This window comes from Xylocopa sonorina, chromosome 17 (genome assembly GCF_050948175.1).
Source record: "Xylocopa sonorina isolate GNS202 chromosome 17, iyXylSono1_principal, whole genome shotgun sequence".
Taxonomy (NCBI): Eukaryota; Metazoa; Arthropoda; class Insecta; order Hymenoptera; family Apidae; genus Xylocopa; species Xylocopa sonorina.
Window position 1 is genome coordinate 2056789 of NC_135209.1, and position 16098 is coordinate 2072886.

General features: G+C 30.9%; 6 protein-coding genes across 10 annotated transcripts; 2 read left to right on the forward strand and 4 right to left on the reverse strand.

Moving 5' to 3' along the window:
- Positions 1-948: 948 nt before the first annotated feature.
- LOC143431272 (uncharacterized) lies at positions 949-2543 on the reverse strand. Its single transcript, XM_076907867.1, has 4 exons — positions 2099-2543; positions 1606-1914; positions 1254-1456; positions 949-1190 (listed from the first exon to the last, which is right to left on the reverse strand). Exons 1-4 carry the CDS (start codon positions 2454-2456, stop codon positions 1023-1025), a joined length of 1038 nt encoding a protein of 345 aa, XP_076763982.1. The 5' UTR covers positions 2457-2543; the 3' UTR covers positions 949-1022.
- Positions 2544-3132: 589 nt separating this feature from the next.
- On the reverse strand, positions 3133-5106 carry LOC143431270 (alpha-(1,3)-fucosyltransferase 7). The gene is made up of 3 exons (XM_076907862.1): positions 4903-5106; positions 4278-4435; positions 3133-4151 (listed from the first exon to the last, which is right to left on the reverse strand). Exons 1-3 carry the CDS (start codon positions 5104-5106, stop codon positions 3218-3220), a joined length of 1296 nt encoding a protein of 431 aa, XP_076763977.1. The 3' UTR covers positions 3133-3217.
- Positions 5107-5242: 136 nt separating this feature from the next.
- On the forward strand, positions 5243-7558 carry LOC143431172 (ribosomal L1 domain-containing protein CG13096). The gene is made up of 4 exons (XM_076907727.1): positions 5243-5450; positions 5869-6573; positions 6644-7209; positions 7306-7558. Exons 2-4 carry the CDS (start codon positions 5960-5962, stop codon positions 7476-7478), a joined length of 1353 nt encoding a protein of 450 aa, XP_076763842.1. The 5' UTR covers positions 5243-5450; positions 5869-5959; the 3' UTR covers positions 7479-7558.
- Positions 7500-8852, reverse strand: LOC143431374 (ankyrin repeat domain-containing protein 40). 2 transcript variants are annotated; one of them, XM_076908056.1, is made up of 3 exons: positions 8554-8852; positions 8163-8434; positions 7500-8058 (listed from the first exon to the last, which is right to left on the reverse strand). In XM_076908056.1, exons 1-3 carry the CDS (start codon positions 8724-8726, stop codon positions 7712-7714), a joined length of 792 nt encoding a protein of 263 aa, XP_076764171.1. In that variant the 5' UTR covers positions 8727-8852; the 3' UTR covers positions 7500-7711. The 2 variants fall into 2 exon arrangements, with proteins under 2 accessions (XP_076764171.1, XP_076764170.1); XM_076908055.1 differs by having other exon boundaries at positions 8148-8434; positions 8554-8846.
- A 281-nt stretch (positions 8853-9133) lies between these two features.
- U2af50 (U2 small nuclear riboprotein auxiliary factor 50) lies at positions 9134-14820 on the forward strand. Of its 4 annotated transcripts, XM_076908052.1 has the most exons (9): positions 9134-9222; positions 9346-9382; positions 10056-10285; positions 10375-10635; positions 10721-10871; positions 10980-11035; positions 13571-13852; positions 14075-14239; positions 14304-14820. In XM_076908052.1, the coding sequence occupies exons 2-9, from the start codon at positions 9361-9363 to the stop codon at positions 14433-14435; spliced, it is 1299 nt and encodes a 432-aa protein (XP_076764167.1). In that variant the 5' UTR covers positions 9134-9222; positions 9346-9360; the 3' UTR covers positions 14436-14820. The 4 variants fall into 4 exon arrangements, with proteins under 4 accessions (XP_076764167.1, XP_076764166.1, XP_076764168.1 ...); XM_076908051.1 differs by lacking the exon at positions 9134-9222 and having other exon boundaries at positions 9229-9382; XM_076908053.1 differs by lacking the exon at positions 9134-9222 and having other exon boundaries at positions 9229-9382; positions 10721-10859.
- Hoka (hoka) lies at positions 14762-15762 on the reverse strand. The gene is made up of 3 exons (XM_076908058.1): positions 15588-15762; positions 15159-15242; positions 14762-15084 (listed from the first exon to the last, which is right to left on the reverse strand). The coding sequence occupies exons 1-3, from the start codon at positions 15628-15630 to the stop codon at positions 14924-14926; spliced, it is 288 nt and encodes a 95-aa protein (XP_076764173.1). The 5' UTR covers positions 15631-15762; the 3' UTR covers positions 14762-14923.
- Between the last annotated feature and the right edge of the window lie 336 nt (positions 15763-16098).

A 16098-nucleotide genomic window follows, 5' to 3' on the forward strand; every position in this document is an offset into this window, starting at 1 on the left:
AAACGCGGTTTAACTTAATTATTAGCGTTGCGAATGATTAACTACGGTTTGCATTAGAGTTGCGTATGATTCCAGATCGCGATATTTTAATTAGAGTTGCGTGGAAATGATAATCGCGATTGCTCCTTTAGTGTTGCGATATACAAGATCGCGTTGGATTTTTAATTGTAATTTGTTAATATTGTTTTGAGAATAAATTATATTATATATTTGATCTTAGAGTTGTGATAATTATATAATTAACTTGATGTTTCTTATTTACTTTGTAGTGTTGCGATTATAAGTAACGCGAGTATTAGAAAGTAGATATAATGTTTTTCATTTTTTTAATTTTGCTTTGATGAATAGTTTTACATTTAGCGTTGCGATCTAGAATTTTCACGGTTTTCAGAGTAGAGTTGCGACTATATAAAATGCCCAAACCTTCCACTGACATTGTGGAAATGTTGCTGCAGACGAGTCTCCAGAGTAGCTAGAAAAGCTACGTTGCAATGTGGGAACATTGCACCTGAAAGGATCGCTGTTTCAAAACTTTTTATAACGTGGCTGCTGTCGTGAACACGCTTTGTTGATACAGTCTTTATTTTATGTTTAATAAACTTTTTTATTATAGGAATATTTCATTCATAATTTTAAGAAAATGATATTGAATATGTACTTGTTTTGTTTATGGTGATACAGATTGAGCATTTGTCACGAAATACTACAGAATAATGTAGTTATTTGTTATGAAAAGATATTTTCATTTCATTTACTGTTGTCTAACATGATTTCTATGATGTTTCTATATCTAATATATATTTTCTTTGTTTGTTCCTATGTGTAACATATATTTTTAATATGTGCTTTTATTAATCCATGAAATAAGTTTGTTGCAGATTTAGAATTTCAGGAAGAGTATGGTGGTGCAAGATACAAGATACATTGTTTTTCAAAATAGTTACATTTTGCTTTGGATCATTTTGTCCTCAAATTATAAAAGTAGATACATATAGATATGGATTTGAGTTGTTTGAAATATGCTATGCATCGATTTTGGATATGTTATATATACAAATGGGCTTATTTGTTATAGAATGTAGTTCGTGTTGCACAGCAATACCCATTCTGTGTTTGAAAAATTCTAACACTTTCCTTGCAATCAGTTTATTATTTTCGTGTACCTCTGAATGTTCCAAATAATCACTCACCTAAAAATAATAATTAGATACAATAGTAAAAACGGCAATTTGTAAATGAATAATGAAAGTTACCTTCATCCATTTGCATTCTGAAATTTCTTTTTCACATTTCTTTATACCACAATCTACAGGAGTTAAATAAGCAACCATATATATGTCAGAACAACCAAACGCGTAATCATGAATATGTCTAAAACCTATTATACATTTAAAGCTAGTTTGAACACCAGTTTCTTCTAAAACTTCCCTTTTTATAGCTTCTTCTAAATTTTCTCCTACAATAAAAATAAATTTATAAAAAATATTATTAGAGATATGATTACAAACTTCATGAGGTCTAGAAATATAAACAATATTATTCGATATATCTTATATTTTATTAATCCATTAAAAAAATTTGTTAATTTGTATCAAAATTATATACCTGGTTCTACGTAACCACCTGGCAATTTCCATCGTGCAGCTTGACTTGCATATTTTTCTTTAATTACTAAAACCTCTTTAGTTTCTTCATTATAAACAAATCCTCCAACTCCTAAATTTGTATGTGCGTAATGTGGAACATTGCATTCTTCACCTATAACTAGCCATCGATAAAGCATAACGTATTCTTGCCTTGCATGATGAAATTTAAATCCTTCTTTAACAAGTATCGGTACCCATTCTGAATGTGATAAAAATACACGAAACCATATCGTGCGTTTTTCATTGCTTATCCAGTGTTGTAATGATGCTGTAAAAATTATGCTTGTACAATACAATTGTAATATTAATATTTTAACAATCAAATGTTTACATGTATTCCTATTGAAATACGGTTAAGCAAATATTTTTTTATTTTATTAAATATCTATATATTTATAAATCAAACAATAAATCTTTAAGATATAAGAATATTAGAAAATTCGATTATATACTTGTAAGGCGATCAGCGAACTCTTCAACTGGGCAAGACTCCTCGTTTGAATCGATGGTTACGCCATTGTAGTGGTCATTACGTCCTTTAAAACATTTCGAAGCCATTATTACAAAATAATTAGTACAATGTTCTTTACGACACAGTATAGGAAAAATAACAGTTCGGTATTTCGGTAAAAGTGATTGTCGTTTTAACACCGTGGTAACATAACAGAGTTTTGAAGTTGCGGTACTGTACATCGGAACATTTACGAATCTATGCTGATGATAAACATTTTCGTAACTTTTCCAACGCAATATTTTATAATCGTGTCTTACAAGGAAGAATATACACTGTGAAAAGTCTTTACGTAACATAGTTGAAACTTTTTTATCCTGGAACACATGATATTATCTTTAATAATATGAGGCATTCTAACCTAATATATGTTCTTAATATAAAAGTTTACAACAAAAGTGTTATATAATTCCTGATAAATACGTTATCTTGTGTACATATAGTACTTAATTATTACATTTCAATTGAACATATACGTTTCAATTAAAATATTATAGTTCAAGTAATATCCATAGATTAATGTATTGTTTTCAATATTTTAAATGAAGTCTAAAATACAATTTTAATTATAATTAGGCAAGCACATTATAGAAATATATATTTTATAGTAGTTCTAGTTACTATCATAATACATGTACACTTGTTGTGTACAATAGTTAAAATACAAGGTATGTTGCACAGTGATCTATTGCTTATTAATATTAGCATATCTACTATAGTATTAAAATATAAGATGTTCATTATATACTGTTCTACTTTTTTCAAATATTTTGTTTTCAAACATGTACCATTTATAAATATATCTACAAATGCAGTAAAAGTATTAATTGTACATCTATGATTTAGTCTTTTTGTCCAATTTTATTTACACTTATAACATATATATTATTACACATTAGCCAGAACAAAAATAATAATTAAAATAATTGTAAAGAAAAAGTAACCATATTTCACTGTAATTACATATATGGAATTTTACAATCTTACACTATAATAATTAAATTAAGTGATATTAAATAGTAATAACATTATCATATGGAAACAGCTTAAACATCAACTATCAGGGAGTACAATCTCGTTTTTTGTTCCAAAAAGATTCTATATCCTCATACACTTTAATAACAGGGAAATTATAATGTAGAGCCTCGCAAATCCGACAATAATGTCGTGAAATACTACCAAAATAACCATGTTCATTGATTACTTTATAGTATTTACGCCATTCATGGTACTCGAAATACTTATCATCGTGCTGATTAAGATAACGAATATAATTCGCTAAAGCTGTCGGATTAGCAAAATCACTAACGTGAAGAAATGAACGCGGTGGTAATAATTGCTCGCAATCCTTCTTTGGTGCTCCCATTATCACTGGAATTGCTAATTTGTGATAACCGTGCCAAAATACTTTCTCCGTTATGTACTCATTGCAATTTGAATTTTCGAAAGCCAAATAGAACTTATACACTTTTAAAGCAGCGCAATCTTTATCGAAATGACCCGGGCATGCGGTTATATTACCGTTTAGGCATTTTCCGTATATGTCAAGATCATGACCCAGAATCAATTTCAATTCGCTAACATAATCCCATCGCCCGTTAGTGCCTGCACAATTGCTACCCATCACTGTCACTAGTTTAGTCTTTATTTTCTTGATCAAATCCCTGGAAAAATTTATATTTGGCGAATTTATAAACGATCTGGAAATCGTTCGACCGTAAGGTACAGGCACGTCGCTGTTCATCCGATAAGTCATAGACCAATTAAATAAACCGTTATATTTAAACAATTCTTGATTTCCGAAAAGAAAAGTATGCATTGGCGATTCGTCGGTCAGAAATATCCATTTTTGGTTCCATTGAGTTCTAATCGGTAATTCCAACACACTTCGTGTAAGATGCAAGTGGAACACAACTGCGTCTGCCACGTCTAAATCTTTCGATCGGTAACTCAATACACATTTTTGCACCGTACAATTTTCCCAGGGTGAAAATCTAAAAAGAGAATTGTAATTATATTTGGATTGAAACTTAAACAAAATTATGGTTTAAAGTATATTAACGTTAGTAAATTAATAAGTGTATATTCGTGTGTCGATAATGTTGTATGTTCTTATTAACTTTTTATTTGTGAAACGTTTAATGTGTCTGCGTTCCAAGAACTTTCCGTATTTCCAAATTAAAATTAAGAAAGGCCTCTTTTTCTTATTTATTACCGGTGGCGGTAAACTTCCCTCAGAAGATAAAAGCCATCTTCCTAGCAAGGACGTCTTACCAATCTGATACGAATAAAGGCGCGCGTTAATAATATTACGTAAATGCTACGTAATTGCACTGTGTTTTATAACTACATAATAAAACCACTTAAAAAATGTTAAATATTATATTACGCGTGGATTAAAATGGAACTAAGATTTTAATATAAAAGAATAAGGGAAGAAACATTTTGTTTCACGACAAAACCAAATACCTAAGCACAGACGTGTATTTCTGTAAAAAGCGATGTTTGTGTATTGATCACTATATTGATCATTAATGAATGTATATTTGATTTAATACTAATCGTAATGTGTATAAAGCGAAAAGTTTGATTGGTGGTTTTGTAGTTATAATACGCAGTATAAAGTCTGCAGCACCATTAACACTCCCTATTTTATAATATACAAAAAGTTCACATTCTTACTTTTTCATAGTAGTTAAAAACAGGGCCTGTGATAAACAATTTTATAACGTAAGACAGACGTACCTGGTTGGCTGTAAAATTTCGCTTTCTCAATAATATCGTAAAGTTGTCCTGTGTTTGTTTTCGATGTTCTGCCTGACTTGTAGGTGGTTCTTTGTCGATTTTTTTACCATGGTGGTCCGGTAATGTAACAAATATCACACAGAAAATCGTAGAACCGACACAAAGAAGTAGTAGTATTCGCACATATCGTGAAATTCCGAACATTGTATTTGCAATTTTTTCGACGACAGGTTGTGGCAAGTGTTAACCGAAGCATATCGGTACTTGGTCGTGACTGCGTTCTTGTTCTTCGTGTTGCTACTTTTCTTTGCCGAAATCACGAATCGCTTAAATGAAACGAAATTGTTCTCCAGTAGAAGACTTTGTTCGAGTGTTACTATAATGATACGCTGAAACGATGCAAACTTTTGTTGTCTCTATGAAGTCTAATAAAATGTAACGAGGTGAAGGATGAAGGGAAGATGTATAGAAGAAAGAAATAGGCCTAACCAACGACCAAGACTACCGTTGACGTGTGCTGCAAGTGATCGTTGATCTCGATTCTCTTGGTTAGCTAAGTGTGACGTTTATGTTGCAGTTGTCAGTGTTGATAAAATATTGTACCTTTACTGTTGTCTTCTTCTGACGAATGTATTTATTCAGTAAACTAAAACTTAACGAATTTCCATCGTTGGCAATTTGCAATCAGTTTGATTTCATATTAATCGTAATGCTTTAATGTCAACAGTTAGCACTTTACCAGTACAATATGTCTAAATTTTAAAGTTGGCGGTTGTTCAATTCATTAATATTTTTTCTGGTATCAAAAATAAATGTGAAATTACTTAATTATTTAATACATCAATTGAGATTTATAAAGAATAATATATATACCTGTATGTATCTATTTTTGTATATCTATATACCTAAATTTTATATTATGTATATTATGTCAATTTATACTGTATATCATTTTTTGAACTATAGGTGGCGTACCGTGACAAATCGGATGCTTCTCTCTACTCTCCGTTTCCGTTTTCAGTTGGAGTTGAAAGTAGGGTAATTTACACGTGTATAAATGAAAATGGTAACCCATAAAATGATTAAAAAGCATAAACAATCGGTAAAAGTAGTGAATGATACAAAAAAACAAAATGTAAAGCTAAAATCAAAATTGAAGTCTGATAAATTGAATAACAAGAAATTAAGTCAAGGCAGAAATACAAATATTAAAAGTGTGCAGGTTAGCGCTGAAAATATGAAGTCGGGTAACAAACAGCTACGAAAAAATGTTAAAATTGATGCAAACGGTAAGAAACTAAAGCATGAGAAAAACACAGAGAGTTATAAAGTGGTAAAACATGCATTAAAAAAGAAATACTTCACTAGAAATAGTAGGAGAGACGTACAGAGCAATACAAAATTTGATTCACGCACAAGCACAACATCTAGGGTTATAAAACCACAGAAACGAAAGAGAGTAGATAGCACTAGTAAAGAAGAAAATGCAGACTGTTTAAATTTGAATGATTTATCAAAAGAACATATATTACAATGCATTAGCGCGATTTTTCATTTAACTGAAGAACAGTTGAAAAGTAAAAATGCATTGTTTGATGGTGAAAGTCAACCAGTATTTATGCAAGTAACATGTATAAGGGTTCCTAAAACTCCAAGAAGATGTATGAGAATGTAAGTTCCTTATGAGAAATCGTGATTAAGCTTTTATGAAATATTATTTATTGGTCATTTTGTTTTTCAGACTATTACCATATACAATAGTATCATCAAGTGATGAAGTAGCACTTTTTGTTGGTGATCTTCAAAGAGGTAGAAGAAAAGATTATGAACCAACAGTAGAACATTATCAGGATTTATTACGCAAACATGATTGTACAAGAATAAATAGTATAATACCAATGAATCAAGTGAAAACAGAATATGATCAGTATGAATTAAAGAGGAAGCTTGTCGACAGCTATGATTACTTTCTTGTTGATGGAAAAATAGCTGGCCATTTATCTCATTTATTAGGAAAAGAGTTTTATAAGAAGAGAAAATTGCCAACACCTATTAGAATGCAAAGTAAAGATTTAAAACATGAAGTAGAGTATGCTTTGAGGAAGTCTATTATGCAGATGCATTCTTCTGGCGATACTCATATAATTCAAGTTGGACATACGTCTATGAGAAAAGAGGAAATTCTAGAAAACATATTAGTAACGTGTAGTTATTTATCTAAAAATTATCCAGGAGGCTGGGCTAATATACGTTCTGTTCGTATTAAAACATCCATCAGCTTAGGACTTCCTATATACATGACATTAAGTATGTTTTAGTAGTTAAATGCATTTCATTTTAACTCTTTCCATTCTCATATAAAAAATATAGTCTATATATAATATCTTCCTTTGTTTATTTTAGAAAATAAAAACTTGGTTGATGTCCCAGTAGTACAACCTAAACGGCCAAAAGCTTATCATGATGTGTCAGGAGAATTAACCACTGCATCTGGTATTGCTGCTGTAACTGTTACTCCTGAAGGAGATATTACTGTTGTGCAAAGAAAGAGAGGATATAAAAACAAAATAAATTAACAATGAATAAAGGATTGTAACTGTTTTTTATATTACTTTATTAAATCTAGTAAACAAAGTTAAAAAATTATTCTTCTACTTATTATTAGGTTTACATTATACATTTTGTTAAATTTAAAATTTTCAATTATTGCATTTCAAACATTATGTAATTATATATGTACTGTGTTTCCTGTTAAACATGTTTCTTTTTTATTTAAAGAGTGATGAAAAAAACTATGATCTCTCTACAATTAATATAAAATAGTTTGATCTTTTTTAGAAATACTTTGATAACCATTTGCTGGTGTTATTGGAATGTTATTTGCTACACCATTTGTATTCTGAGTATATTTATATGTATTTGTAGTATTCGTAATAACTTCTATCTCTTGGAAATTTTGAAGTCGTTGGATATCTTCATCTTTTCTTAACCTAGTATTGGGCAGTTTTCTTAATTTTACAATTTGATTGGGATCAACATTTAATTCTTGAGAACATATACGAATTAGTGCCTGATACGTTAGATCATTTTGTGGTAATTCAATTTCTATAAAGTCTGGGTCAGGAGCATCGGCAATGCGGATTTTTAATACCAATTCTAAAACAAAACATATAAACTTAACATTTTGATTCATATAGTCAATTCCTAATCATAATTAGTAGTATAGAGGTATTTTAATTTTTTACCATCTTGGTACACACTGTTATTTTTTATTCTAGGAATTCCTGAATCTATTATTCCATGCATGTAATCATTTTTCATATATTTAGGCATTGCATTATGTACTGCTGGTTCGCTTATAGTTCGTTGAGAATCAACTGGCACATCCAAAAGCTGTAAAATCTGTGGATTGGTACACACAAATGCTGGAGTTTCTCCAATGTCGGATCTTATGTTTTTATCTGCACCATTTTTTAAGAGCAAAGCAGCTATGTCCAAGAAACCTTTTTTACATGCCCAATGCAATGGTGTCCTTGAAAAAAGATTATGTTGCTGTTTTAGAGTTCCGTTTGCACACAAAGCTGTTTGCATTTGTTATAGATATAAATGAATGAAAGTATTTTCTAGTATAATAAATTGTGACAGAAATACCATCCATCTATAGGGTTTCGAGCATTAACGTCAACCCCTAAATTAAGCAATTCCTGAATAACGTCTGTATGACCACTCCAGACTGCTTTTTTCAAACGCTCCTCTAATATTCTTTTATTTTCCATATTATCATAACTCATAAACAGGTCTACAAGTTTCACATTTTTTTCCATTTCGTATTGATATAGGACATTTTGAAACGCAAAGGATAGCGTTACTTGATACAAGTCTTGGTTTCAACTGAACTGCTATCTAAGCGCCGCGGGTGGTAGCTTAGAATATCTTTTAATGGTTATCAATAACGTAAACATTACAAGTTTGGATATATCAAAGACTTTAATATGAAACGTTACAATTATAAATACTAAAAAATATGTAAAAGTTTCCCTTTCTTGTATTAATCAAAATCTTATGTGAATAAAAAAAGTACTAGCATCTAGTGCACAAAATGATTAAAATTTATTTGTAATAATCAAAAGTATTTTTAATGATTTTATAACTTAATATTGAAAATTCATAATGGGTAATACAGTAACGTGTACTAATTGATCATCAATACATTCAAGTCTAAATATTCATTGCAGTAATGGACCACACAGAGATTAATTCCAGTTGTTCTTCACGCCATCTACTAGAGACAGACATTGTATCAGAATAATTATTCACTAGGTAATATCTACCTATGCAGTTTATCGCCATTTCAGAATAAAAATTTGTTTTAAGACCAATTGACATTTGTTAGCATCATTATTATTTATATTATTACTTCATCCAAGTAAAATTGTGTTACAGATAATAAAGTGAAAAATGGGCGAAGATTATAATGGAGGTAAGCATTGTAAAGGTTTCCAAGTATACTGTACTTTTCGTCACTGTTCCCGCGTTACAGGCAGGTAAATAAGTCGGATGAGATTGTAATGGCCGAAGAAAGATACTCGTGAGACTAGTAAACATATCACGAATCGTTTTGTTTTAATATTTCTCTCCAGAAGTCGTTTGAGATCATCAAGCATTTAACCAATTTTAACGTGAATAAGATAACATTCGAGTATATTTCGTTGAATCGTGTGAATTCATCGATAACCTGAAAATAAGCACCTACGGAGATCGTTCTTATGGGTACATTTTTCATTATGTATATGAGAAATATTATAATACTTTAAATTATAAATTATACTGTGTGCGGTTTACTGAATTAATTTGAACATTGGATTACTTATTCATTTTTTATTCTTTATAATATATTTAAGAGTATTTATAATTTAAAAAATTATAATCTTTGCACATCAATCTTTAAAGTTTAGGTGTAATTTTGCATAATGTACATGCATATGTATGTTGTAAGTGATGCATATACATAAATAATTAGAAAACTTAACGTAGATGTAGAAACCATTGAAAACTGTACATTTTAGAAATTATTCATAGTATCAGCATATTTTTTGTGCTATTAATACCATGTTTCCTGAATGGTGCTGTTAATACTGTGTTTCCTGAAACAGATCGAGACCGTCAAGATCGAGACAAGGATAGAGACAGGGATAGGGATCGTGATAGGAGACACAGGTCTCGCAGTAGGGATCGTAGAAAACGTTCACGTTCACGTTCTAAGGATCGAAGAGATCGTAAAAGAAGCAGCTCGCCTAAAAAGAGTCGTAGTTCTAGGAGAAGGAAGCCATCTCTCTATTGGGATGTTCCACCACCTGGATTTGAACATATTAATCCTTTGCAGGTAATGTATTAAGTTCTATTAAATTTATACTTGAAATGAATTAAATTTTCTGGGGATGTACTATTTCATTTCAATGTTAATTATAATAGTATAAAGCTATGCAAGCTGCTGGACAAATACCTGCAAACATTGTGGCAGACACACCACAAGCAGCAGTACCAGTTGTTGGTAGTACTATAACCCGGCAAGCAAGGAGACTTTATGTAGGAAACATTCCATTTGGTGTAACTGAAGAAGAAATGATGGAATTCTTTAATCAACAAATGCATCTATCTGGTCTTGCTCAGGCTGCTGGAAATCCAGTATTAGCTTGTCAGATCAATTTAGATAAAAACTTTGCCTTCTTAGAGGTAAAACTAAATTTACTTGAGAACGTTTTGAAATTTATTACTTTTTATACTTGCACAACGATTTATTGACGAAATTACTTTTTAGTTCCGTTCAATAGACGAAACAACACAAGCTATGGCATTTGATGGTATCAACTTCAAAGGACAGAGTTTAAAAATCAGAAGACCACATGATTATCAGCCAATGCCGGGAATGACTGATAATCCAAGCATGAACGTGCCAGGTACGGTTCCCGGTATGTTTTATACATACTTTGTACATTACTATATACGCTGAAAAAGATCAGTTTTTGATATCCTGTACAATGTAATGTAACTTACACATTCATTATCTGTTCTTACAGATTCTCCTCACAAGATCTTCATTGGTGGTTTACCGAATTATTTGAACGAGGAACAGGTATGCAAACAAGTCTGTAATACATTTCTGTTTATTGCACACCTTTGGAAGCAGTTCTTATTCACTGATGTCTACATATATCAAAATTTATTTCGTGCTTGTGTAGTATTATTTGCAAAAAGATTCAATAAATACATTAAATATGATCAAATGGCATCAGAGATTAAAACAACTGTGCTGCTGTATAACAATGCTGTAGGATTACTTTGAACATATGCTAGTTCTCAGCATTGTGAGTTATACCAAAGGATTAAATTATAACATAGGTATTTAGCTATTTAGCGGAGATCAAACTTACGAAGATGTGTCAACAACCCAAATGCCATAGAGGTATGTATGTGTATCCATTGGATTCCAGCGTCGACTAGGTTTTATTTAGCTAGGTGGTTCGAATTCCAATTCTGTTTGTGTTTGATCGAGTCTAAGGGCAACGTAGTATTCCGTCGTTTTCATATTCGTTCTTCTGAGACGCCATCGTTAGATAGATGATAGGGAAGTGGTTAGAGGTGTTGCAGCATTCAGATGGCATGCAGTCTCGCAGCAGTCGCATTTCTTTTACGATCTTTCTAGGAACATCGTGGACCCAGCCAAGGGCATACGAAATTTTTCAATCAATGACTGAAAAAGGGAGGGGTAGGAGGGGAGAAGAGGAATAGTCGTACTCAAAACAGTCATGCAAACATTGTTAGGTGTAAAACTCTTCAAGAGTAAAGATTCTTCATGATTTTTTTACATTTGAAACCTACAGAATGAATTCGTTTTCAGTGGTGTTACGTGTGAAAAGATTTTTTAGGACTCCAACAGATGAATCAATCAATTTTATCTAGTACAGCACTTTTTGTTTTTTTTTTCTTGATGGGATTACAGGGTCAACACATAATCTTATGTGCATCTGGTAACAGCTCCAAGCTCTTTTGGCACCTATTCTTTTCAGGAGTATCATTTCTCTTGCAGCTGTTTTCTTTACAGGCTTTTACAGGCTTTACAGCTCTTCGTCCTTGTGCCTTGTTACGTTTACAGGTTACGCGAACGAACTTATGTGTTCGAGTATCAGTAATGCGCATTAATACAAAGACAAAGTGCAAAGAGAAAGTAAGAAAACTAAAAGTCGGTAAATGTGAACCTTAAACGCCGAAAAAAAGTTAATACTGTGTTATTACAGTGGTACATTGTTGAAATAATACAATCAAAAAAAAAAAAAAAAATATAACCACTTGGTTATTGTATAGTAACTGTGGACTGATACCAGTGCCCTTTCTCCCCATTTCTTAGCTTAGGGTTGCGCCGATCAAAAGCATTTGCTTACCACTACCACTACTTCTACCACTACTTCTACCACTACTACTACTACTGAACATGACAAAATACCACACTGCCTGGAGAGAGGCTAGCCCAGTCCCTCGAGGCAAGTACTTATATCATTTTCATGCCTTCGTATTGGGCCTATGCGACCTTTGCAGCCCCCTTTTTGAAGATCTCGGTTCGTCGTTACAAATGGTGCGTTTTGTAATTGGATAGTTTTCCACTGGTAATAGCGTGTTGCTTACTGATAAAAAGGTCAATTATACAATAGGGAATATTGATTACTATATATCTTTCTCTTCTGAAAACAGTATCTAACTGCATACCTCTTTTCGGCTAAATACACAGTTTTGTAATAATGTTGTTCTTGTTAGAGGATATATATACAGATATTTAGAATTGTTGATATCATATAGCTTCTCAAATATTACTGATTCAGTGATATATAATGGTGTAGCGACACATCACGCTGCATTTACATACATCATGATAAATTGAATTGACATATTTACAAGCATTTACTATAAACCTATGTAGATCACAAATACCTGGACATTTTGACTTCTAGAAATAGATTATTGAATGCAACATGCTGTTATCTCTGCTTCAGAGTTTTCAGTACTTCTCAGGAGTGGAAAGACGTAAGTAAATCTAAGGTCTATGCTTTCTTTTTGAGAAAGAAAATTCAGATAAATGTGAGGAGAGGTCCACATTTGGAGAACAAGAGTGTTTTGATCAATTGGTAAAGGTCTGTTCCAGACTGGAATAAGACTTTTGTATCTAAGAGAGACATTAAGTGAAGATGTTAAATGAAACTCGAGTAGGCGAAATACAATTCATCTATGTATTCATAGTGAATTTATTATTTTTCGATTATGCAACTTTCATATTTGCTTTAAGTAATGGTACTGAAGTTCTTGGAATATAAAGGGGAATACATTATATATTTAAAGATTAATTTTAATATTCAGATATGAAATTTAACATCAATGCATTTATATAAATTGATTATAAATTAATTTAATCCTATGAATAAATAAAATTAAGTTTGCGCTATTCAAATTATATTTTTGATATCATTATACGATAATCAGAAATATTAAAGCAATTATAAAGACATTTTTTAATAAAATTAAGTATAATTGTAATACAGTAAAAAGTTGCATAATCTATACTAATGTCAATTATATTAATACTATATGATAAATAAGTAATGTTATTTGCACAATACAGGTGAAGGAGTTATTGATGAGCTTTGGGCAACTAAGAGCATTCAATCTAGTAAAGGATTCAGCTACAGGTCTATCCAAGGGTTATGCATTCTGCGAGTATGTTGACGTGTCAATGACTGACCAAGCAATTGCTGGATTAAATGGAATGCAGCTGGGTGATAAGAAACTGATTGTCCAACGAGCTAGTGTAGGTGCTAAGAATCCTATGATTGGTGCACAAGCTCCAGTCCAAATTCAGGTCCCTGGATTATCAATGGTGGGTACCAGCGGACCAGCTACAGAGGTAAGATCATTTGAATTATAATTTTATTAACCACTAAAGAGTTGGAAAGTCATTTTAATGGCTTCAGGTAATATTGAGTTAACAGTTCATAGAAAATAATTGTCTTTTTTTAATATCCTCAAATATCAATATCTGTTAAAAATGTCATCAATGTTTCAAGTAACCAAATATATTATGATTAATAAATAATAATTTAATAAAAATTATATTATGCATCAACAGGTTCTGTGCTTGTTAAATATGGTAACACCTGAAGAATTAATGGAAGAAGAAGAATATGAAGATATTTTAGAAGATATTAAAGAAGAGTGTAATAAATATGGTGTAGTTCGATCTGTGGAAATACCAAGACCTATAGAAGGTGTTGACGTACCTGGCTGTGGGAAAGTATGTTTCGCAATATAATAAAATGCCTTAAAAATATATATTAACAATTTTTTAAATGTTTTAGGTATTTGTCGAATTTAATAGTGTGATTGACTGCCAAAAAGCACAGCAGACACTTACAGGAAGGAAATTCAATAATCGCGTCGTCGTAACATCATACTTTGATCCTGATAAGTATCATCGCAGAGAATTCTAAAGTATAGATTTCCTTTTTTTCATATACCAATTAATAATAATTGACTCCAGTGTATAATATATATATTGAACGAATAATCTAATGAGCCCGAAAATTAATAATTCTCTTTTATCAGAATGTACAAAACGAGATATAATTGATTTTCGATCATAATGTGCATTAAATGGTAATTGTTGTAATTTACGTATCATTCGATGAAATAACCATATATACATAATCCATAATTTATGAAACGGTTAGTGAAAAATGCTAGGAAAAACGCTATTGTACGAATGCCAACATCATGATTTTCGATAATCGATTAGTGAGATTAAAGTAATGAACCATTGTCAAAGGCAGAATTATATTAAAATAAATAGTACATTGTCACTGTGTTCATACAAAATTTTTTCTATAAAAGTGTTTTGATGTGATTTATGTTCATACTGAAATATAAAGAATGATATAATGAGTAATAATTAAGTTATACGTGCATTTGATATTTAAATTCAAGCTTCATGTTGTAATGCTGGTTGATATGCATGACCTTCTCCAGTGTCAGCATTGTCAACCACGAATTTTTGTAATAAAACGTAGAGTCCACCACCGGCAAGTAGCATGCCAATTCCTATCAGAAGTACTATAGACCATGCTGGTATTGCAGTTCCCCCTAAAACGTTTCATTTCCTTGTTTATCATGTACATTATATATTCCTTTTATTTGTACATCGCTATTATACGTACAGTAGTAACGTCTTGTAATTGTTTTTCGTCCTTTTAAAATTTTACGTCTTGCTTCAACTCCATCCATAAAGACTCCCATGATTACTGTTTAAAATTAATAAATTAATATAAATAAAGTGTTATATTTTTTAACATATTTGCAAATTAATTAATTGATATTAATATTTCAATTAATATATTGCTTTATAATATAACATAACTTATTTAGTATTGACCTCTATATAATTGTCACTGATTTTTTTTTAATTTCCATGTTACTACTTTGTGCAATCATTTGAAGAATTTTTGAAAAAAAATTGTGTGAATACCTTACTATGTATATTTATTGTTAATATTACTTTATTAGTGAAGTTTTAGAATAACGATAGAAGGAATAATTTTGAATATAATTAATTGTTTATGGATATATAATTAACGTTATTCACTTACATAGGCCAATAGCTGCATAGCACAATAACTTTCTGGAACACATTTTTATAAAGAATATGCAGACTACACAGATGTAATTAAAGAAATACTTGTGGACGAAAAAACAAGGCGAATAACATTCGAGTTGTATTAGAGTATCTACGTGATATGGACATGAACTAGTTATGAATCAACTCTCTGATAAGAGATATTGATAACAGGTGGAAAACTCATCATATCTTATGTTTACCAGAGATAAAAACCGTTAATACGAAGACCCGTTGGGCTTGCATACACAGTTAATATGCTTTTATTAGTCTATATTTTCAATTTGTTAATTTTATTGTTTTATTGATAAATATTAAATATTTATTTTATATTTATTAAATTTTATTCTAACATTTTGATTGGTACACTTGAAAAATAATCAAAATAAGAGCATGTACATTATAAATAATTAAGTAAATATGAAGAACAATCCAATTTAGTTGGAATAAGTTTATACAAGTATAGTGATATATATACAAGTTAA